This window comes from Anabas testudineus, chromosome 19 (genome assembly GCF_900324465.2).
Source record: "Anabas testudineus chromosome 19, fAnaTes1.2, whole genome shotgun sequence".
NCBI classification, from domain to species: domain Eukaryota; kingdom Metazoa; phylum Chordata; class Actinopteri; order Anabantiformes; family Anabantidae; genus Anabas; species Anabas testudineus.
Genome location: NC_046628.1, coordinates 10,024,919 through 10,047,968, shown reverse-complemented (window position 1 = coordinate 10,047,968; position 23,050 = coordinate 10,024,919). Strand labels below are relative to the sequence as shown.

Genomic DNA, 23,050 nt, shown 5'->3' with positions numbered 1-23,050 from the left:
AGACTTGTTAAGATAACATTATGCACTCTGCCCTCAAAATATGATCATACAATGAAGTCAAATCTGTAACCACGTGAGCTGAGAACCAATCCCATTACATTTTACAAATCATAGCTACACCGGATAAAGCTGAGAGGCCTCAGCCATCGGATACTAACATAGACTGTCAAGAACATTACAGACAATATGTTTCTATACAAGCTAACAGTAGCATACAGTACTGTAATAGAGCGCACGTTTCATGTATCATACTGTATGTACAAAATGTTTTTCTTTTCACAGAGGCAATGTGATAAAGCACACACCACCATAACAATCAAATCAATTTACAAAATAGATCTAGTTTTGGAACATGTAGAAGTGAGTGATGTTCCAACAGTGTGTCTATGAACTGTGTGTGTGTGTGTGTGTGTGTGTGTGTGTGTGTGTGTGTTGTCCACTGTGACATATTATATATCTTTTTTTTTTATTTTTTATTTTTAACATCAACACTTAGTTTTCCTTTTGTTGAACTAAAGTAACGTTTATTGACTGGACAAATCCAAAACACAGTTATGCAGAGAACGATCCCCTTTATCCTCAAATGTTCAGCGTGTTGGCAGTCTGTTCCGTCAAATGTGCAATCTATGTGAATTTATTCACATGACTGTCAGATCACGTGGTTTAACTCCGGAAAGTCTCAAAGTTTCAAAGTCACCAAACTGCCCTCACGAGGCAGGAAGTCAGATCTCAGCATTTCAGTCGATCTGGTTTCAACACAGTCAACATGGACTCCATGTTCCATTATAATCCACTGCTGCTTGTGACAAATTGATCTTTCCCCTTCTAGAAAAAAAAAAAAATACAGGCATTGCACTTTGGCAAACGTTTAAATTAAAAGGAGTTGAGTCGCTTCTTGAGATGCCCATGTTGAGTCATATCCTCTCTGTCCTACAAAAACTGGAGACCAAGCGGCGGAATTACTGGAGCAAAAGCAAAAAGTAGTGCGAGGAGCATACTTGAGGTGTGTACGCAGCTCAGTTCAGCAGGTGAGCTTCTGGCATTGGCGTTTGAGTTACTGGACTCGTCCAGTTGATGGTTCTGGAGGAAGAGACATAGTTAGTGGAAATGTAAAATGTCCCCTTAACTAAAGACAAATAATTGGCGGATACATTTCGAGGAGACACGAAACAAACACATATAAATATGTTCATATTGACGCTCTATAAAATTACATCCTGTTGTGGCCTCTTCTTCTGCAGTGGTTTGTAGCACCATCCACTGCTCGTCGCAGCGTGCAGTAGTGCACGGTGATGTGCATTAATTTACGATTTCCTTTTGCCCGTTCTCTGCACATTCAGTTAAAACTTGCACCACATTTGGATGAAGGCTTCATGTGAAACACTGATTCATCTGTGTTGTATTTGTCAGCTGCTGCGCTCAGTAACAAAACAACGAGTTTATCTTTCAACTGTGAAATGTGGGCCTCACTGCATATTTCCGTTGTTCAAAAACCAAATTAAACGGCCCCAAAATATATTATTTAGATCTTATAAAAACTAAAAATCACAAAGGAACCAATTGGAACTGCAGGAGTGGATTGGACAGTAGACATCAGTACTTACTACACACACAGCCGTATCCAACGTTTGATTTGACACCAGTTTTTGAGCCTGAAAAGAAGAAGAAAGAATGCAGATACTTGTGGATTTTACATGATATTTTCAGTTTGCACCAATTCCTATAGCTTAGACCTACATGGACCTCTTTGTGTAATCATCCCCCTCAAGCAAGATGTGTGAGATTCAAATGAGCACGTGTTGTTTGCACAGGCTCAAGGTTATGACAGTTTAATACATTAAAACTTTTCAGAAACTGCTCCAGATCTTTTTCAGCAATAGATATAACCCCCCCTCCCACACACACACACACACACACAAACACACACACACACAACACACACAAACAAATGCACAATCACAGATACAGAGATGGAGTACGGAAAAATGATAAAGTGACTCTTTGCTTCTTTGGAAGCGTAATAAACACTCGATGTGTTGGTTCTAAAGTAGAAAGAATTCTGCAGAAGTATGATTAATTGCTCTATAGGATGTCTCTCCTGGAAGATGTTTCACTGGTGATAAATCATATTATCGCTATTAAAAGCCAATATGATAGATTGTTTTGCTTAAACTATGTGATATCATCTCATTTAAAAATATAGCCCCATACTATTTTACAGTATCAAAGGAGAATAGCAGAGGTCTGAAGTGTCGCTGAAGCCAAAGAGAATCAATGCAGCTTCCTTTAAGAACATTTAGCCTGAGCAAACCATACAGTTTATAAGTTTCAATGTCAAAATCGGCACATTAAATGGATTTCTGAGAATTTGACGTTTCAAAACGAATCGATTTACATGTCATTATCTGTGACTGGACCGTTTTCTCTTTTTTTTTTTTTTTTTTTTTTAAGTCACCATGGAAATATCTGCTAATTAGGTCTTTTGTGCACTCATGCACATTAATTAAACGTATCAGACATTAGAAAAGGTGTTGCAGCCACCTTTGCAAATGATATTAGAAGCCAGTTTGGAGCTTTTGACCATCAGACGATCTTCCTCAGCACACAGGATGCTCGGGAATCGGGGAATCCTCGTCTATGTTGGCTGCTCTTTTTAAAACTTTACCCAAGCTGTGCAGCCGAGAAAGCTTCCAAGCGCTCAAAGAGGGTTTGATGTGCACTTGTGTAGCAGAATATGTCATCCAGGAAATGCTGTACTGTAAATGAAGTCACTTTACTCTCTTACTTTTGTTTCTACCGGACAAGACTTGGTTTTGGACCGTGGAGAGGTGAGTTTTCCTAGCGAGCCAGATAAGCAGTGCAGTACTCGTATGGTCCTCGTGTTTACAGCTGGGTCTGAACATCCTGTTGTGAACTGTGAAACAGTAGTTTCCAGCATCAACAGTCTCCTTTTTAGTAGCAAAGAATTTTGTGTGATTACCTGACGACTTGGCAAACTTTATCTCCTGAGGAAGATCATGTGATACGATCAGAAGCTCCAGTTTATCTTTCTTTATTCTGAACCATGTTAGTGTGGGGACAAAACATTTGGTGCATCCTTAAGGCCATACTGTGTCTTGTGCATGCACACAGACAGAGTCAGAGAAACACTACCCCTGTGGGCCGTTTCTGACGTTGCTGTGGCAACCAATTAGCTTTGACATGACAGCTTTGGAAACTCTGACTCCACACTGACGTCTCATCTTTCTGCCCAGGAGGAGGGATTCTGCGCATGCCATCATAAAACCATCCCTGATCCATCAAGGTGACAGAGCCAGACGTCTAAACCCTAGACAGAGGCTCTAAATAGATCTCTACCTGATGTTTAGGTCACCATTTGGACTCAGGCACTTCAGTAAGCCCCTTTTTTTTATGAGAGCGTTCTGAGGCATCCTGAATTTAGAAGGACAAAATGCCTGGACATTTATCAAAACATTTATTATCACGTGGAAGGATTTCATGCATGTCCTTTTTTAAACCTTAGAATAGTCTTGTGACGTACGTGTAACTACAAACAAGCTGCTGCTTCAAGATAAGTAGCTATTATGAAAATTGAAGCTAAATACTTTTTAAAATAGTGGTGACCTTTTATTTCTGTGAGGTATTTCTTGGAAGCCCAGAAGCCGGCTGACAGTACCTACCTACCTACCTCTGCCAGATACTATCTAGCTAGGCAGCTCTGATGTGTGAACACTTAGGTTGTAAACATACAGTATAGAAAATATATCAAATTAAATGCACCGCTGAGAGGATCAGATTGTGGCTTGTTGTCTTTAAATGTGTTTTTCTTTGTGCATTTTTGAGAAATAACGGAGTCAAATTATAAATCTATTCATAAATTCAGGTAAAACAAAAAGATAAATAGAAAATATAATTTCATCTCTCTACTTATGAGAAAACTTACAGTCTACAGTAAAACAAAACACAAACTAACTGTACTTCACCTGTAAAGTTCCACAGAAGTGATACAAGTCACCATCAAGATCCAGTTTGCTCATGTCTGTCAGCGTGTCCAGTGCATTACTGGTTCTCTCTTTGCCCCTCCGACTGATGCTAGGATCTATTGCAGTGGGCTGAATTGGAGGTTGGGGCTGCCAGACACCAACATCAGTACCGTTGCCAAAAGCCTGGATAGCATTACCTGCAAGAAAAGAGCATATTGACATATTGATGCATCTATGCTTAACTAGGTGCTAGAATTAAATGAAAATGTGACAGTCTGGAAGTTTGAAAACACTGTATGAAAATAGAAATGATGCCTCCAACATCATAATTTTGATTCAGTTGATTAGATATTGAGTAGAAGTAATGTGAGCATTATCCTCCAGACTGCCCTCTGAGCCTTCTTTTTAAAAATATAGTCTGCGCTTCCAATTATTAAGCAGGTGTCATCTATCCGTGCCTTGGAAATAAAAATGCGTTCCAACTAAAAGATGCTTATATAATACTTAATTGTGTAGGCAAAGAAAATGACTCGACCTTTTTAAAAGCGGCGTCTGCCTTTAATGGCTATGATTTACAAAGCTGGACAATAACAAACTCCATAAATGTCTGAAATGAGAAAACTTTGCACAATGTGAAGCCATTAGAGCAAATCGCTAATTTGACATTTAGTCCAAGATAACTTTACAAAAGGAAATAGAACATGGGCATGACTTGTTGGTATTAAGTGGTATGATTGCTAACTTGTGCAATACCACTGAACACTGCTCACATGACAAATCAATTTGTTTAAAGGGAGACTACGTCTGTAGATCTACTGTATGCTGGTATTTGTTTCATATAATATACAGTATCAAGCTGTCATATCCCACTCCACAGTTTAAGTCTAGCTAAACATGGGTGATTATGGGAACTCACGTAGGCATCGATTGCTGGTGAAAAGCGCAGCAAATTTATCACAGTCTGGTTTGCTGTTACCACTGCTGCTGCAGTCGCACCATGGTGACAAGCTTATGCCGAGCGATCGCACGTAATTGGGTGTCATCACCGTTCCTGCAGCATTAAAGAGAAAGAAAAAATATTGTAAGTCACTGTAACTCTGGCCCCATCATCAAAGTTGTTGAAACTCTTAACAGAACAACTTTAGTTTTAGTTCTTTAAGACTGTACTCTAGGGTTGCAGCTGTATCCCAGTTTCACGGTATGAAAGTCATCATACATATGCTTATTATCAGGAACAAGAATCTGTGTGCAATGTCAGAGAAGCTGATACCACCAAGCTGTGAGTCCCCACTAATTTTTCATCACAATGTAACTGAAACTGCCTTTTTTTTTGGAGGGAGCATGGTGTTGACTAGGCTCATAGTTGTTAAGTGCACATGCATACAGTTTGTGCAGAGACAGAGATGAGCGATTAAGCCGGTGGGACCCGTTAGAAGGTCTAACCTGTGCGAATATTAAAATGTCTGCTTGTTGGGTTTGCAATTGGTCACTGTTGCTCTGTGCTCAAATCTCATTACAAAATCTCAGTGGGGGATCATTTTTCCTCTTTACATGATGGAACCTGCTGATGAGAAAAAGATAGAACAATAGGAAGTCCCATTTCTGCACACTACTATACTGTACAGGGGTATAGTCGTGCACACAGTTGCACATGTACATGCTGACATAAAAAATGTCAAACAATACACCTGTGGCTATCCAATCATAGCTATGTTTTATGTGTTACATGTGAATTAGTGGTTATGTGCAGCCTTGCTGCAGTTTTCAGTGGTTTTTTGTTTGCTTTGGTTTTAAGAAAAACAAAGTCTGATTAAACCATTTTTATACATCGCTTCCAATCAAGCTGAAAAAAATAAAGCATCACACAGCTCTGGAAAGAAAACAAACACAAACAGAAAACTGAGATTGGGACACAGATTGACTGACAAAAGTGCCACGAATTGGATTCTACTCGTTCCTCGTGAGGCATTTTCTTATTTATTTTCCCTTCTACACGTTCACCTGAATGGAAAACAAATCAAATCATCAGATGCAAATCACGAGGAAATGCCACCGAGTGAAGTTATTTACAGTCCATAATTTATGAGGCAAATTGTGAAATGCTTCAGAAAATGACTTACCAATAAGACCTGAGTAAGACAGGAGGCAGTCTGCGTAGTTCTCCCTCAGACAGCCAGATATGGAGTGAGCCTCTGGCTGACAGTTGCTGATAAAGTCTGCGAGTCTTGACCTAAAAACAATAGGGAAACAAATTATACGAGTAGATGCTAATTTCCTGATGCTGTTATGTAATGCCATGCACATACCGGGATAAGTGCTTCGTGACATTTAGAATCATTTGTTCAGTATTTTAAGGCCACAGACAAACATAAAAAAAAATTAATTGCTCCCAGTTTCCAGCGTTGTCACATTTGAAAGTATAAACTATGAAATAAGTTTTTGGCCCAGCTTGTCCAGTGGATGGAAAAACAATTTTAGTTGGTTTCTTTGATCCCACATGTGAATTAAACTGACTCGACCTCAGATCAACAATTTCCTTTCATTTATAATTATGAATGTTCAGTTTTTTTTTGTACTTTGCACCAGGACAGAAGTTAGTGTCTCCTAAAATAAACCACGTGAATGACTACAGAAGCTTTTTGCAGGTGAAATTAGAATTGGTTTTTCAATGTGTAGACAACTGTAGTTACGTGTGCACTGAATGCACCAGAAACATTTTGGTTTGTAAAAGGATGTGTTTTTTAAGTTGGTAAGCAGCATGAGACTGCATTTTGTTTAAAAATACAGAGAGCAAATATCAATCTGTGCCTTGTTTACCTGCAAATGTAATTGGTCTTGCATGCATTCTGAAGAGACAGGCAGTTAGGTTTATCCTTATCCTCGTAGGAGCAGACAGGAACAATAGTTTGTCGCCTGCGTTCTGCACATGCTGTCTGATCCCCCGCTGGACAGGAGCAAAACAGCATACCGTAGCTGTATTTAGTTGGAACCTTTTATTTTGAAAGAAAAGAATAAAGAACACATGTTAACATGTTGTATTTTAGCTTATCCCATATTTAAATACATTGATAAAATAGTGAGCATGCATTCACTGTGGCTGCTGCCAAAGTGAACAGTAACTATTTGTGCTGTGTTATCACAGAAAAGCTTTGAGCCATTCAAGGCACCTGAGGCCGCTCAATGTAAAATTGCACTTCTTCTCTATCACATTTGACACCTGATTTGTGCCAAAGAGCTGAGAAAGGCTCTCGCCATCAACGCGCTTAATTACCTTGTCAAAGAACTGACGCAGGGCTTTGTGGCATTTGCGCTTATTGCAGACCTCCGAAGCAGACACCCTGCTAGTGCAGGGGTTGATGTAAGCCGAGCGGTACTTCTTACATGTGTCATTTAGGTTACAGGCCTTGGCAGCATTTAGGCAGTTGTTCTCCTTTGCAGATGCTGGTTCAACTTAGAGAGAGAGAGGAGAGAGAAAGGGTGCATTGTTGACTGTGTCACCCAATATAACTGCATTGTAGTTTCAGCATCCTAAATAAACATAGTCGTATGTAGTAGTATGTATTCTAGAGTCATATCCAGACCTAATATGCAGCATCAACCCTCTTCTATTCAGTCGTGTTTGGTTTTGTAAACACCACATTACACAAATTCTGCGAATAAAGAACTCTTTTTCTGCAGATTAATTATAAATTCCTGCCCCAATTTGTTGCTCCAGTTGTTCCGTTCGCTGCCGCCGCTTTGTGACATGTTTGATCTCTAAATTCTCCGGCTAAATGCTGCACTTCAGGTTCCTATCAGATCCCACTCTCTGACCTCATTAGGTTTGACCTTTCCGATCAAACTCCTTCGTGTGCGGCAGAAAGCCGCAGTTTCATCTCGCCGCACGCTTCAAGTGATAAGGTCACCTCAAGGTGAAATCAACAAGACATGTGCAGGGTGATTTTTGGTTTTGTTTTCTTAACCTACTGAACATATAAACTTTGAAAACACACCTGCTTGGACACAATACATTCCCTTGAGTTATATAAACCAAGTCACTCATCTTTCTTTCAATCACAGCAGAAGCCAACATAATGACTCTTACATCTTATTTTCCTCATTTGTTGTAGTTAAAGTCCTTCTTGCTCCACTGACTCCTGCACATTAACACAAACTGTATCCTAAGCCGTGGCACGGAAGAATGGATTCTGTAATTCTGCCTTTTGAGGTGGAACTGAAGCTCACTGCACTCTCTCATGCACCACAGAATGAGCCATGATTAAATCTGAATATATTCTTGAACCTTGGGTTAATCACATATTACAAAACCCATTACTTACATCTGACAAGTGCCTAGAGATGTGGGTTGTGATTCTTTAGTGCCTGTTTGTGGCTCTTGGGCCTTAGGTGTGACAGTTTTTCCTCAATTACCCATATGGAAATGCTTGCCTTGGTTGGGTTTAAGGCATTTTAAAAGAATTTTAGGAAGTTATCGTTTAAGACGCTGGATAAAACACAGTTGTATGTATGTGTGCATGTAACTGACGGCCCAAACTAAGTATGACTACGACGAAGGTTCGAGCTGTAGGTCACAGAGTGACTCCGTGCAGACGCAAGACCCGGTGGCAGGACAAAACCTTTTCTATTAGGAAGACGTTTGCATTTAAACTAATTTTCTCTGTTTCATGAATAATTACAATGCAAACCATGTTTTATTTATTCAAATCCTCAAAGTTTTTGTACAGAATCTTCCTAAAACAGTGACGAAAATGTGATTCTGTTATGTGATATTACAAAATCTGACATATAATCATGGCCGTGCTGAAGTTCTCTTCTGTTCTGTTTTGAGCTACTTGGACCATGTGTGTTGCATGATGATTATAATCATTACAAAACAATCTTTGCTCACATCTGTCATTTTCTCACTTTCTCTGTAAAACACACTGTGTGTGGTGTCTTATTTAATTAGGTTTATAAAGCCCGCCAGCTCATAAGAGGTGACTTGCAGGTTACATAATAAACCATAACATCATATCCGGTTTAAAGGCCATGGGTTTAAGGAGAAACAAATCTCATTCAGCCTACTTAAGTTGCATCCCCTGAGCAAGGCCACCATGTTTCCATTGAAGCACACCAAATGACAAGCCATAGGAGCCAACACTGGAATCTGACCTCTGACCTCTATGAATGACACAAAAGACCTTTTGAAGAGCCGCCAGCCAGGTAGGGTTAAATACAAATCTCAAAGAGGAGAGGAGCTTAAACATGGTGTCCTGCGGGGTTTTGTTTTTTAATACAGTGAAGGTGAGAATATGAGGAGTTCCTTGGCCAAAGTTAGGAAATGCTATTGAAAGGTCAGTAGTTTATTTACCATAATATCCATGTGCTGAGATGTTAGTTACAATTCTACAGGCACAGGAGAAATCAGCATCCAGAAAAGTTCCCTTTCAAATGTTTCATCTGTCTTCTACACAACATGAATTATGACGATTTGATCTTGTATTTCTTAGCCTTCATCACCTTCCTTTCAAACTTGATTCCACTGTATAATTACACCTCCCCGGCACTCGCTCACTAGCCCCAAAACCACAGACTAATTATATTACTCAGTCCTTGTTTCTGTCTCCAAAATCCAAGTCCTTCACTGCTTTACTTCTAAAGCCATCCCTGCACTTAGTGCCCTCTTTGTCATCTCCCATAATGGAAAGAAAACAGCAGTGGTCAGAGCCTTCTCCTTCATGGCACCCTGCATCCTATCAGGCTTCTGCCAGCATCACTAAATCAGTCGGAGTATTTATGGCCAGACCCAGGACCCATTTATTTAGTGCACCCATGTAATTAGCAAAATCTCACATAGCTCCTACTGCACTGGCTGTTCCTTTCATCCTCAGCTCATTTATCTTTCATTGAGTTAAAATAGAGTAGACGTTAGGTTTATCATTGCAGATATCTGCCAGATTTCAGTATGGTTTTGATAAATTACAAGGATTTTGGACTGTAGGACCATAAGCCCTTGCCAATTTTTATACCCAGGATGAAAATGACTCCCATAGTGGAGATTGCAGTAGTCATAGTGACTCAAGGAGATTTCTCAAATGTCTGAGTATTGATATCTAACCTATTTATTCTCCTCTAGTGACAGCTATATACCGTCATTTGGCAGCCAAACCTCCCTTTAAAGTTTCAGCTCGATAGTGACACACCGAGTTATGACATAAGACTTCGTGGACATCCTGGTTAGTAAGATGACTGGACCTATGACGTGACTGCAACCATATGGGAGAACAGGAAATATTAGTGCAATGACTCAAGCTGGTTCTATATTTCTGCTCCTGTATGTCAACGTTGGAGATGTAAGGGAAGCCAGAGGCACTGTAATATTTTTGAATTTTGAAGATGTATGTCATTCTGACTGTATGGGAATTTATGCAGGGTCATTTGCATGTAGATGAGACTACGCATGAACACAGTATGAATGATAGTGTGTTTGTCTTTGTATGTGTATGTATGTGTGTGCAGGGCGTGAAATACCTCCTTCAGCCTGGCTGAAAAATGTTCTCCTGCAACCTATAGGGCTCTATTTTCTTATCTCAAAACCATGATTAGCCATTGTGTGCATCATTCACGATTGCACATCAACTTGCCTCAGCAACACAACCTATCATTGCTAAGCCATCAGGTACACGTCTGCTCTCCAAGCTGCTTTCCTGAGCTTTTCATATTCATATATATGTATGTGTCAGAGGGGCCTGAACTGCTGAGAGTGGGTTAGTCAGTATGTGAACCACTATTTCAGAACTTGTAAAGTAAATAACAGTTGTTGCTGTTGGAATTGATTTAATTTAACATCTGCCGAAAAGTAAAGCACTGGCTTTCCATTTTAATACAATCCAGAATGATGAAATAGTGATATGCAATATTCAAAATAGTTTAAGTTTCATCATATCTGCAAAACGGATGCTTGCCACTGGGACTGCTAATGTTTTTCATGTTGCAGTGTGAACAGCTTAACGGCTAGCTCTGTCTATTTCTTTTAATGCCACTGAATGTTGGAGTTTAAATATTTGATTGTGCAGCATATAAGTGAATTTCATTGGCTTTTGAGCTCCTTTCTGCTTAATTCAGTTGGAATAAACTGTGTTATTCTGCGGTTACAGAGGTGCAGAAACAAAAAACAAAACAAAACAAGGGAGACGCTTGTGAGGAAAAGTGCCTTTAGACGATTTGCTGAAATGGCTGAAAGCAGTGTTGAGCTAAAGCAAATCAGTGTGTGGGGGATTGTCTCTGAGTTAACGGCTGCATACGTGTGAATAGCGATACTGTCTGAAAGGCCGTCGTTTGTCATCATGAAGCTTTAAAACATTTAGGCAGGTACCAAAATCTGGGGAGGAAGGATTGGACGCCAGTGAGGAGGGCACTGAGAACATGCTGAAGGGCAGATTGAAATAATGGAATTTATTTCATGTGTCTAATAAGTGTCTTTCGCATAATGAGTTGAGAGTGTGATTGTACAAGCAGATATAACTTGGAACAATCCTTCCTCAGATCTCGCCATGCTGCAGGTACCTAAGTTGTCAGTACCTCAATGTAATTTAATTATAACTTTGAGTTTTGCTTTTTGGTGCCCTCAGGTATCCCACCAAAGTATTTTTAATGTGTTGTACAAAAGCTGTTTGTGTGGCCCCGCTGTTCCCTGAGTCTGCACAGCAGCATTGTGTTACAACTCTGAGCTGGCACTAGTTCATTGATTTTATATATGACACAGCACTTAATTTCAGCGGTTTCTGGAGACTATATCGTAGCAGTTATTGCCTCAGATGTCACGGCTTTCAGTTTCATGTAATAATATTGCACAGAATAACAGGAGTAAAGCTTTAGCTTTAGCATGTGAGCTGATGTCAAAACACTGCTGCACAGTACAAGTCTATCCTATTTGATATAGGTATTTGATGAGAAACCTCATAAGGGAAACATGTGCATCACGTGCTGCTGCATAAAATCCAGTTAAAACCACAGAGTGGGAGGAAGGGTTAAAGGAAGTCAGCTCATTTCAAACATCGCATTTGCTGTTTTGTTTATTCAGAATAAAAATGGATTCAATGTATATAACAAGTGTTTACTTTCAACCATTCAGATGAGACATCATGTATTAGCCGCTGACCCTCGGGACAGTATCCTTCTGCTCCCATGTGCATTATTTTACACAATCACTTGCCTGAGGCTCGGTTTATTTGCACAGAGGAATGAGGTCACTTGTTGTAAATGGATTCCTGATATCTGACCCTGACTGATTTTAAGTCCCTTTGGCTGTTTAAACACATTTCACCGTCTACTTAGCTCTGGCTCCATCTCTGCTTCCCACTTTGATACTGTAGATGAGCACGTTTGATACTTTTGAAACATGTTGTCTTGATTAGGCTCCATCAAACAGATGATTTTGTTAAGTAAAAAAAACAAAAAACGGGGTAGTTAAAACTGCTTTTTCTTTTATGTCTTTGATAATCCCTGTTCTCTTTTACTAGCTGTGCTGTTACTGAAACGCCGATGACCTCTAAGTCGCAGATCCTACTCTGTCTGTATCTGCATGCAAATCTCCGTAGCAGATGAATCCAAATTCCAATATCTTTTCTTTCCCCACTTTCTGTTCTGTTTGAAATACAGTTAACAATTATGTCATTGCCTGTGGAGCAGAGCCACTGTGATACTCTAAGTGGGTTCAATCACAGCAAGAGCCAGTGAGAGGGAGCCAGGGAGGGGGGGGGGGGGGGAGAGGGAATCAAATAACCATTTCTTTTTTTTTGTTTTTTTTTGTTTTACTGAAATGCTAGCTGGCCGGGGCAGCGGACGCCCTCCTTCAGCCAGAAAGCTCAGCGTTGAAGAGAGCCAGAGAGAGCTGCACTCGTGCTATCAGTGCAATTGAACACAGACAGATGGTTAATTGCTTGTGTGCGTGCATATGTGTGTGTGTGTAGGTGTGCGCTCCCAAATGCACCTGCACTCCATTGACATTTGACGACATGTATGGCATTTAGATTTACAACAACAAACCATTTATGTTTTTTCCAGTTCTTTTTTTTTTTTTTTAATCCAGGTATTCAGCTCTAGCAGGCTCCCGGAGCTCAAACAACACAGGCTCTAGCCTAAAAGGATGATTAATTCAAAACTAACGCATAAATGCTACTTCCTGCATTAGTGCTGTGACAGTGGAAAAACACGCAGACCTCTCATCACTGCTTTGGGAGCCGAAAGTGAAATATGCTAAATTACTCTGCTTTGTGTACGGTGGGTCACAGTGGCAGATAAAAGCTTTTGTGATGGATAATGGGCATTGAAAGCTGTAGCCTGAAACCAGACAGCGATAGAAAAGGGTGGTTGTCAAATAGTAGGGGGTGATGTGGTGACTTAAGCAGGGTTTAAAGCATAACTAAGAAATAATGGATGCATACAATGACTTAACTTGTGCACAGTGTCTCTACTTAAGCCGGAGGAATTTCTGATGTTAAAAACAACATCTTACCAGCGATGATGGGGGCCAGGCGGAAGATATCTGATAGGCGGCTATTGACTGGTTCATATGGAGAGTATTCCAGCAAATCGTTACCTGCAGGGAAAATAATATCAGTGATGTGTGTATGTGGCGTGGGTGGATGTTATCTGATAGTCTTGAACATTATAAAATTGTTATGTAGATGGCTAATGGGGGGTGATTCTTCTTAAATGACTCCTATTGAAACAGTTTGTTTTATAAAGTAATATGTAATTATGCAATACAACTTGCATAAGGTCAGCCTTATGATCATCCTGTAACAAGTACCGCCATCTGTTTAGGTTTAACACTGTGATTTATGTCACTGTAATGAATGCACTCGTCCCTGTTGTGACCAGCGTGACTTTATAAGCAAACCTCGCTGCAGCATGACTAAGATTTGCAGCAAAACGAGAATGAGATCAGTGTTAATAGTGGTGGAAAGTCACTGCTCTTGTGTGGTATGTTAAAATGTTGAGGCCCTTTAGTAATTCCCTTAAGACTTCTTCTGTTTTGCATGTGGACATTGTGGGTCTGCATTTATCAAACACTTTACTTTCTGCTTTTTAGATTTTACATAGGAAAAGATCTGATGAACTCATAAAACAATAGATTATAAGTGATTAAATACTTAAAATCGTTCCACCAAACACTGAAATGCTTCTTAATACACAATCAAACACTGTATTACACTACAGCATTTAAATAAATGCAAGACTTTTGACTTGCAGAGCTCTATAAACTATAAATCAATACTGAGAGAGTGAGATCAGGAAACATTCAGACTGTGCTGTGATTCGCTGCATACCCTGTAAGCTCTGAAATATGCTCCAGAAGATCCGCAGGCAGTTCTTCTCCTTCTTCATGCCTCTTCTACACCTGCAGTTGTACAGGGGGCTCTGCTTCATGGCATCTATGGCGTTGCGGCACTCGCCCTGCGCTTCGGGACCCGTGACCGCGCTGAAGTTGCTCTCTCTCCCCGCCACACACTGCCTCATCGTCCGGTACTTGGTGCTGCAGGAGTACTCCTTCAGACATTGCTCGCTGGCCTTTACGCAGTCCAGACGGACGGGCAGGGAGGCTGAGCTGCTGTCACCCTTCAAGGTGAACACGGAGTCTGGGAGTTAGAAAAAGTGAGTCAGGAAAGATTTCTGTTGTCCTGCACACAACATGCTCACCGATTACTGATTTGGTTGAAGAGCGCATCGTTTTATTGGTGCCACATAAGGCACACAGATTCCTGAGCTTTACGCAAACTTTCTGAGCCCTGAATGTCCCCAATGTCGCCTCAGCAGTCAGAACAAATCAAATAAATCAACATCTGTTAAGCCACTGGAGAGAAATGTGCCTCTCCCCATACTAAAGTTAAGTTTAAATATGAAATATAAATCTGCAGATGGTCTAAACATGATAGAAATTCAACAGATTCGTGCGTCACTTACCCAAGAAGTACAATATAATGACAAAGGTTGTTAAAATCATTGCGCTTTCGGATAATTCGTGCGTAAGTTTTAAAAACTCTTCAGACAGATCCGCTTTTCCTCAGGTTGGACATCGTTTGGACTTAAGTGAAGATGCATCCTGTAGATCCAGGAGTGAGAATCCCAACTCCCCAGTTAAAACCACATCGTGCAGACCTGTTGGAGTTTTGGATGGTTTAAAAAACAACCCGGAGAGCTGGTGAGACGCACAGAAGCGCGCGGATGCTGACGGACCATTTCCAATTCACTGCGCTCCCGTCGGCTCCTCCGACAGCGCCGGGGGGTGTGTTTGATCCCACACAGGAGCCGTCAGTGGGTTCGAGGAGAAAACTTTACAGCAGAAATCAGAGTAAAACCCCCCTAAAACCAAATCAGCTCATCTCAATGAAGGGATCAACTTCAGCTGTCCGTCAGTGCCGCGCACGGGGCTGCCAGACCTGTGTGAAATAGACATCCCCAAAGCTGGATAAAAAAAAAAATCCATTCCTCTGAGCAGGTGAACGCGCAAAACAACAGCGTTTGATCCGGACTCTTCTCCACTCGGATGAGAAACTGAGGTTTCAGGGATGCGAGGCGTGAGGGAGTGACGTCATGCGACCATGCGCACAAAAATATGAGAAGCCATTAACAATGAGAAGACGGTCATGAGTAGCTGATGGGCAGCCTCAGCCAGGGTTACACATGTAACAGTATGAAATATTAACACTTCTAATAATCCATTTTATAGACGTCAAACCTGCAGCACTACAGAGAAATGGCTCTTATTGAACAGCTAAATTGATTGTTGGAATATCCTACATCATGATGCCAGCAGCTTTTTTTTTTTGTGGCATGTTTAAAAGTTTGATCTCTTTGAATCATATTGCTTCTTTATCTAAAATTGCTGTTACCATATAAACAGTAATAACTGTTTACAGAACATTTTCTGTCAAAGCTTGTTTTTCTGCACTGGGAATAAAAAAAACAAACAAACAAACACAGGAGTTAAAGGACGAATAGAAAGTTTTCAGGCGTGACATAGGGTACCCGGCTACGACACCTAAGGTCACACATGCAGGTTTTCACATTGTGTTTTATAGTGGAAGTGAAGGATCTTATCTTGAATGAAAACATCAACCTTTAGAGAAAAACACTAGAGGCCCACTTCACACAGCAAATGCTGTTTAGAAAAAAGGTTGTTTTGATCTACGAATTGAAGTGATCAAAAGACAAGATTCTTTAAGATCTCGGTGGCTTAAGACAGCCCTTAACAATTTTCTGGGGGAAGGTGTGCTCTGGAAAAATCCCTGTTAGTGCCAAACGTTCATTATCCTCTTTCTTCTCGTTTGCCTAAGGTCACTTTAATGCCCCCGAGCAACACCAATGTCGACTTCCTGTTGTGTTGAAGCTTGCTGAGGACTTTGAGGAGCAGCCTGCTGGACAAGATATAATATAGAGTAAAACTGACTATAGAATAAAAGCCATTTAAATTATAAAGTTAAACATCGTCATTGTAAATGTAAGTATGTGAATAGACTGCACAAGGGGAACGAGCCTGACTGAAAGTTGAATCACTTGGATCATGACTGACTAATCAATCCTAAGAGCCCTGTGGGATATATTAGTAATATAATAGCTTAACTAGCTAAATGTAATTCATGTGACATTTCCCGTCTTGTAACTAAAAGGCAGACATTAATGACCTGATCTGTACATGCAAAGATCAGACGTTTCCTTGCAACCTCACACTGATGTAACATCATGAAAAGTCAGCCCTGTTCTCAGTGAGCAGCTTCTTTCGCTACGCCCATGGATTTTTCCTTTCCCAGTTTCCGTCGTATTGCTAACCACATGGCACTTTGTCATCTCTAATGAAGTGTTTGGAGATTATTGGATGGCCCCTGTAAATGCACGGAGCTATTAGACCAATAAGTCAATATCCCTCCGTAGAGCCCGACCAGGGTGAGTGCTTCAGCTCACAGAGGCTGCTAATCATTCAATATATATTTGCTACACACAGCATTGTGCTTGTTAAAGTGGCCATCAGATTCAATGAAATCTTTATTCCCATTTAAAAAGTCAAAGGCTTTTTTGAAGACAGAGCAAATCTAATTACGTGATATAAAATAATAGATCTATTTAGGTCTCTAGGTCTACTTGCAGCTCTGTCGCCTCATTCTTTTATCCCTCTTGACATTTTCTATTAAATAACTGATCTAAACAACCCATACCATTAGCTAGTTTAGAACTTGAGAATGTAATTGACTGGTTGTTGATTGAAGTCCTAGTGGAGCTAAGGAAGCCATCAGCTCTTATGTTTCCTGTCACATTAGCTCATTTTGTGTTTCCTGCATGCGTTCGGCTTAAATCAGCAGCAGGAAGGAGATCAGCCACTGAGGTCCTTTTATTACCTTGCAAAAGCGCCCTCTCAGCATTATCTACCTCCGAACATTTATTGTGATAATTCATTTGAGGCGTCTCCAATTGAAGACTTTGTTGCCCAAGAACACTTGCAGGATGAGATTTATTGGGACGTAATCAATATCATTGCTGTTTGGATATTGCAAGATCAACGCTAACCAATTACAGGGGTCCTTAGGCCTGTCTCCGTACCTCTGACAGGATGCTATAACTCACTTCATGTTAAAAGGATGAATGAATGAATGTTAAAGGCTTAGTCAGTGAAATTGTCCATTCTATACATTAGCGGTATACATATGTTTCTAATTGATTTCATAGTGAACAGCCATATTGTGAGTGCTGCCATAAAGTTCTCAAACCACTCCTGCAACATAATCAACTTCACTGTCCATCTGTATGCTTGATATGTTCCAAACACTCACAGCTGTGCCAAAATATGGCTAAATAGATCTTATATCAATGCCAAAATGTGAATGGCAAAACTGAAGCATGGCAGTTGTATATTTAGTCGTGTTTCTGGCTCAGTGTGGCCGACACACTTGCCAGTGTCCCCCGTACAGCGTGTTGAAAACACACTGAACATATGGATGAACAATATGCGTGTTCATTTATTTTCCGCCAGTCTCCGGCAGCTCAAGGAGACGGACAGGAACACAGGAGCACTTGGAGAATTTTGTGAGCACCTTATCCTGCTGTGAAATCTGGTCGCCATTAAAATCTAATCTGACAAGCATCGATTGAAGCTGATCACAGCTGCCGTCTTTACAAAAAGGCTTTTAGATGAGGAGCGCTTAAAAAAAAAAAAAAAAAGATTCACACTGTGAGACTTAGTGGTGCTTGAAAGTTTGTGAAGCCTTTAGAAATGTCTCTTTCTGTGTAAATGTGACCTAAAACACCATCAGATTTTTATGGGAGTCCTAAAACTAGTTAAACAGAAGTCAATTTGACAAATAGATGAGACAAACAACACGCCTTAGAAGAAAAACCCACAATTTCATTTTATAAAAGTACATCAGCTCCTTTAAAGAGGAAAGTAAGAGTCAGGTGGGAGACACTGCCTTATTTGAAGAAGAGAAAGGGTAGAAAGAATGATTAAAGAGTCCCTATGTCCCTATGTTTATTAGTGACGACAGTATCTTAACTGGAGCCCATTTTGCTGTATTATAATATACATAACATATATAATACATTATTTTATTATAGTGTCGCTGATCACAATGACAGGATTGGAATAACGCTGTAGCATTGAGCCCCTGGTGAAATAAACAGGCTGTAGTACCATCTAGTGGAAAACATAACCTTGTACAAGCTGGTCTGACCTGAAACCTGTCACAATGACAGTTTCATATTTATCCCCCATGTTTTGCATTTTCATACCCACAGAGACACTGGTTAATTGTTTTGAACTGTAGTTTTTGCTCAAATAGAATAATTGCACCATGGTAAACGTCCTTTATTACAACTTAAAAGCCAAATCAAGCGTTTTTGAGTCCCCAAAAGAAAAATGGAACATTTTTACTTATATTATCTTGTAAGACAGAAACACAAATAATATGAACCTGCACTTGTTTTCTCTATTAGTTTTTTTCATTTGCATTTTAGAGATTCACATGGAAAAAAAGGTGCAGGTCATCGAGCAGCTCAAATCCCTCATCATTTACTCACATTAGGCTAAAATAATCGGAACAACAGACACGAGCTGAGGTTGAGGCGACAGTGAAAGCATCAGTCTGGATAGAATAAGGAGAGATGTGCATCATAGAGGTCTACGTCTCAGCTCTCGTTTCCTCTGACCGAGAAAATGAGATGTTTCGTGTTGTACCAGTAATGGAAAATATGGAAGAAGTAACACTTGTCTCACTTATCACTTACTAAAAGCAGAATACATGGTGATAAAACATGAAAACGCAGCAGGAGAGCTGCCAGTTCGTCCGCGTGAGGGAAAATGCATATTTAACATTACAGTCAGCACTTTGAGGTTGATGTGTGTTTATTCTTATCCGAACTTAGATCTCCCAAAAAGTGCATCGAGGGCTTGTGTCGGTTAGTACGAGCCCATCTCCTCAGTAGCAGGCATCCATTTTTGATGAAGTGGTAAATAAACTGCTCAAAACAACCTCCACTTTCCTTTTGCAACCTGGCCCTTTACCTGCGTCCCTTCACTTTAAGTTATTTTCTGCTGAGAGGAGTGACTGTTGAAGAGGAGCTATAAAAATACCAAAAACTCCTTCAGGATGTTCTCCTTCTAAAGAGTTCATTGTTCCACTTTAGATTTAGCTAAAGATTGAAGCTTATGTATGACCTCCATATGTTGTGAAATAAAATATTAGTAGAAAAAGAAGTTACAGTGCACACATGTGCACTGACACGCCCCAAAGTGTGCACACAGCCAGCTGGCGCATGGTGACGCGGACAGGCAAACCTGATGAGTGAATCAGTTTATTGGCACAGCTACGCTCCTTTGGCACTTACTCTCGTGCCAGCTGTTAGGAAAAATGTATTCTCATTTAATACCTTCAAATGGCAAAATTTCACATGGCAAAGAGTCCAGTCTCTCTGTGAACAAGTGTGATTGCATGTGATCTGCTGTGCCTGATAGAGGCAGCAGGGGGCAGTGTTGGTACAGCAATGCAAAGGCTTGTAGCAGCAGCAACACTGCATTTCATTACACCACAGTAGGCATAATCTTAAAAATAGTGCCGAGTGTTGCACTGCCTTTGTCTCGTCACCTCAAACGCTGTGGGAGAATTTTAGCCATCATGGCACGATCTGCATTTTCTCTCTCTCCCCCCCCCCCCCCCCAGTTACAGAGCTAAATTGTCAGCCGAGGTGTCGGAGACAGTCATGTTTGTTTTGTTGTTCTTTTTAAACCATAACCTCTGTATTTATGGGTTCCTTTTAAACTCATATGCACACAGACAGTGTGTGGGCACAGTCACAGTCCTAGAGGAACTCCAGTACCGAGCTTCCTAATCACAGAACAGGGCTGTGGTGCTCACGGTTTTGTCAGACTGGATATGTTCATTTTAGATGGTCCAATTCCAGGTGCCTCCTGCGTCAGAGAAACGATGCCATTGTTTTTTTGTTTTTTTTTTAACCCTCCACAAGTATCGTTCAGGTGGAACCAGAGTCTATTTAGATGCCTGGGATGTTTTGGCCTCCAGTAGGTTTATATGTATTTAGGGTTGTTATAAACTTACTCCGTTCTTGTAGAGCAATTATAACAAGCTGCCAGCAGTTGCTGCCATTTGGGATGCCTCCAAAGTGGTTACATAAGGTGATATTTTCTGGGGATTGCATACAATTTCACAGGGATGGTGCAATATTTAGAGACTGTTCATACCCTTTAAATAATCTATGTGTAATCATGCTATAAGGCTACCTTAAGTTCTGGTTATGAGGTGGTAATTACACGTGAGAATACTCTAATTGTATTCATGGGGACTGATTAGGCACATAGCTAAAACAATGAGCAGTGCAAGTTTTAAATATTAAACGTCCTTTCAGCACTTTGTAACTTCATCCTGACGATAACAGTGGACCCCACTATTATTATGTTTATGTAGACATTCATAATTGTCTAGTTTATTCAGAGCAAAACTGTTCTAACACTACACTAAATAACAAAACTATTATGCATTTCACAATCTGTGTGGCACATCTACTTAAAGAATGATGTGGTTAAGCACAAATCTAACTTGTTTACAATCATGAATGTAAAAATAAAACCGATTTCAACAACCTTGCCAACAGAAACACAGACCAGACACATCATATAATGGAAAAATACTGCATTTAAAAGTGGGATCGTGTAACATATTGTGTCACGTCTGTGCAGGCAGCTTGAATATCGTTTTTGGCTTTCACTGTTTTCCCTCACCATAATTTTGTCCTTTGTATCCCCGCTTGGTATTCCCTCCCACACTTCCAATTATCCTTGACGTGATAACACACTGTAATGTGACACACAAGGGCAAACGGCCACTCTGTCTAGAAACAGATCTCCCCCAGATCAACTCCTTCCCTCTGTTTCACTAAAAGTAAGTCTTTTGAAAGTCTCACTGAGTTACCACAAACCAGCAGATCGTCCAAAATTTGCATCATCAGTGTTTACAGACCACACGCTACTCTACTGAAATACCATTCGATAAGTACTTTGCAAGGCAGCAAGAAACTGACTACTTCTCCCGTAATAACCTATCACAGACTATTCGATGGCATTAAAAGGCAGAAAAGTGAAGTCAACCACTCCGGCTGAATACTAACTAAGCCTGTACAGCAGTAAATGTACTCTGCTGCAAGAAACAAGCAAATCACAACAGTGGTATATCTCATAGTTATATCATCAAACACTACTGATAAATGCTACAGTGGGGCAGATTAATACGAAATACGTCATTTTCCCCTTTAAAAATCGAGTGGTTGCAATGCAGTTATCAACATAATCATAACATTTTGATCAATAAAAGAATTATGTGGATGACTGCTGATCTTTCCAGCCGTTTTTCTGAAGAACATCCTGGTACATGGCTCCATTCATCTTCCATTCGTTAATTTGATGATGATGCTTCTGCTTCATGATGTCTTGGTATTCTTAGGCTTTGGCTCTCCAAACGTTGTGGAGCAAACAAGCTTCAGCACTGTGGCTTTGCAGTGCACATTCAGTTATACAGTGCTCCTCTGACTCATTTTGTTAACGCCTGGTTAAAAAAAAAAATCGCTTGGCCAATTGATGATGGAGTGATGCTTCTTCGATTTGTGGGTAATGGCCGCAGTGCTGCTCGTGAGAACGTTTGGGAGTTGATAAATCAGATGGCATCCTGTGCTATTCATATATTGCAACTCCACAATTTAGTTGCAAAGGTCTTGGGAGCTCAGTTTGCCTCTACCCATTCTGAGATGCTTCTTGCATGACAGCTGGGAAGCAAATGATGCGTTCACAGACGGCTTCAGTGCTCCTCTGTACGAGGTGTTCAATCCTTATATAATGCACAACACAGTTGTTATTAATCTGAATGTGACCATGTCTTTAGTCGTGTTGCTTTCCTGAGGAAAATATCACGTTATTAGCTGCACTGGAACATGTTTAAAGAAACTTTTTTCATTGAAACTAAGTTCTTGGAAATCAATCAGTTTTGTCTACAAACTGCAGCATCCTTTATGTCAGTGTGTAACAGTCAGCTTGCAGTAGCAGCTTCTCACTGGTCTAACTGCTGCTTTAAACAAACCTTTACTGCTTGCTTTAAGCTCTGTCCACAAATGAACAAACACATTGATTTACCTGGTAGAGTTAAAGTTGGCTTTGCTACCAACTTCAGCGATTTCCACCTCACTTTCTGCCTTTCACAGCTGTGCTGCGCCTCTGCTGCCTCGCTGTCGGATGGGGATGTTTCAAGAACCTTTTTCATCTGAGCGACATTTGCATTTTAACAGTGGAAAAACCAGACTGGCTCAGTTGAATAAAACATTTGATGTGTTTGGCCCTCAGAGCTGGAGCTGTAACAATACTGGACCTTGATTGGACACCGGTAACAACTTCTTTAATCTAAAAACTGAGGTACAGTTAAACTGTTATCCTTGCGACGAAAACTCAAATTCGGATCTGAGATCAAACTTTATTGTTAGAAAAAGTGTTTACACCAGATATCGTTCAGTAAACTTAGAACAACGAGCATCAGCAA

The 23,050-nt window shown here is 40.4% G+C and overlaps 1 protein-coding gene across 1 annotated transcript; it reads right to left on the bottom strand.

The window, feature by feature from the left end:
* Positions 1 to 930: 930 nt before the first annotated feature.
* On the bottom strand, positions 931 to 15,173 carry gfra1b (gdnf family receptor alpha 1b). The gene is made up of 10 exons (XM_026351656.1): positions 14,931 to 15,173; positions 14,297 to 14,605; positions 13,480 to 13,563; positions 7,255 to 7,433; positions 6,801 to 6,973; positions 6,104 to 6,213; positions 4,900 to 5,034; positions 3,984 to 4,180; positions 1,605 to 1,652; positions 931 to 1,080 (listed from the first exon to the last, which is right to left on the bottom strand). Exons 1-10 carry the CDS (start codon positions 14,968 to 14,970, stop codon positions 931 to 933), a joined length of 1,425 nt encoding a protein of 474 aa, XP_026207441.1. The 5' UTR covers positions 14,971 to 15,173.
* Positions 15,174 to 23,050: the final 7,877 nt, after the last annotated feature.

Coding starts and splice junctions, on each gene's coding strand:
- gfra1b (XM_026351656.1), bottom strand. CDS start 14,970: ATGATTTTAACAACCTTTGTCATTATATTGTACTTCTTGG. Junction 5,035..6,103: donor GTCTTACTCAGGTCTTATTG/GTAAGTCATTTT, acceptor TTAATGCTGCAG/GAACGGTGATGACACCCAAT. Junction 1,653..3,983: donor ACTTCTGTGGAACTTTACAG/GTGAAGTACAGT, acceptor TCTTCTTTTCAG/GCTCAAAAACTGGTGTCAAA.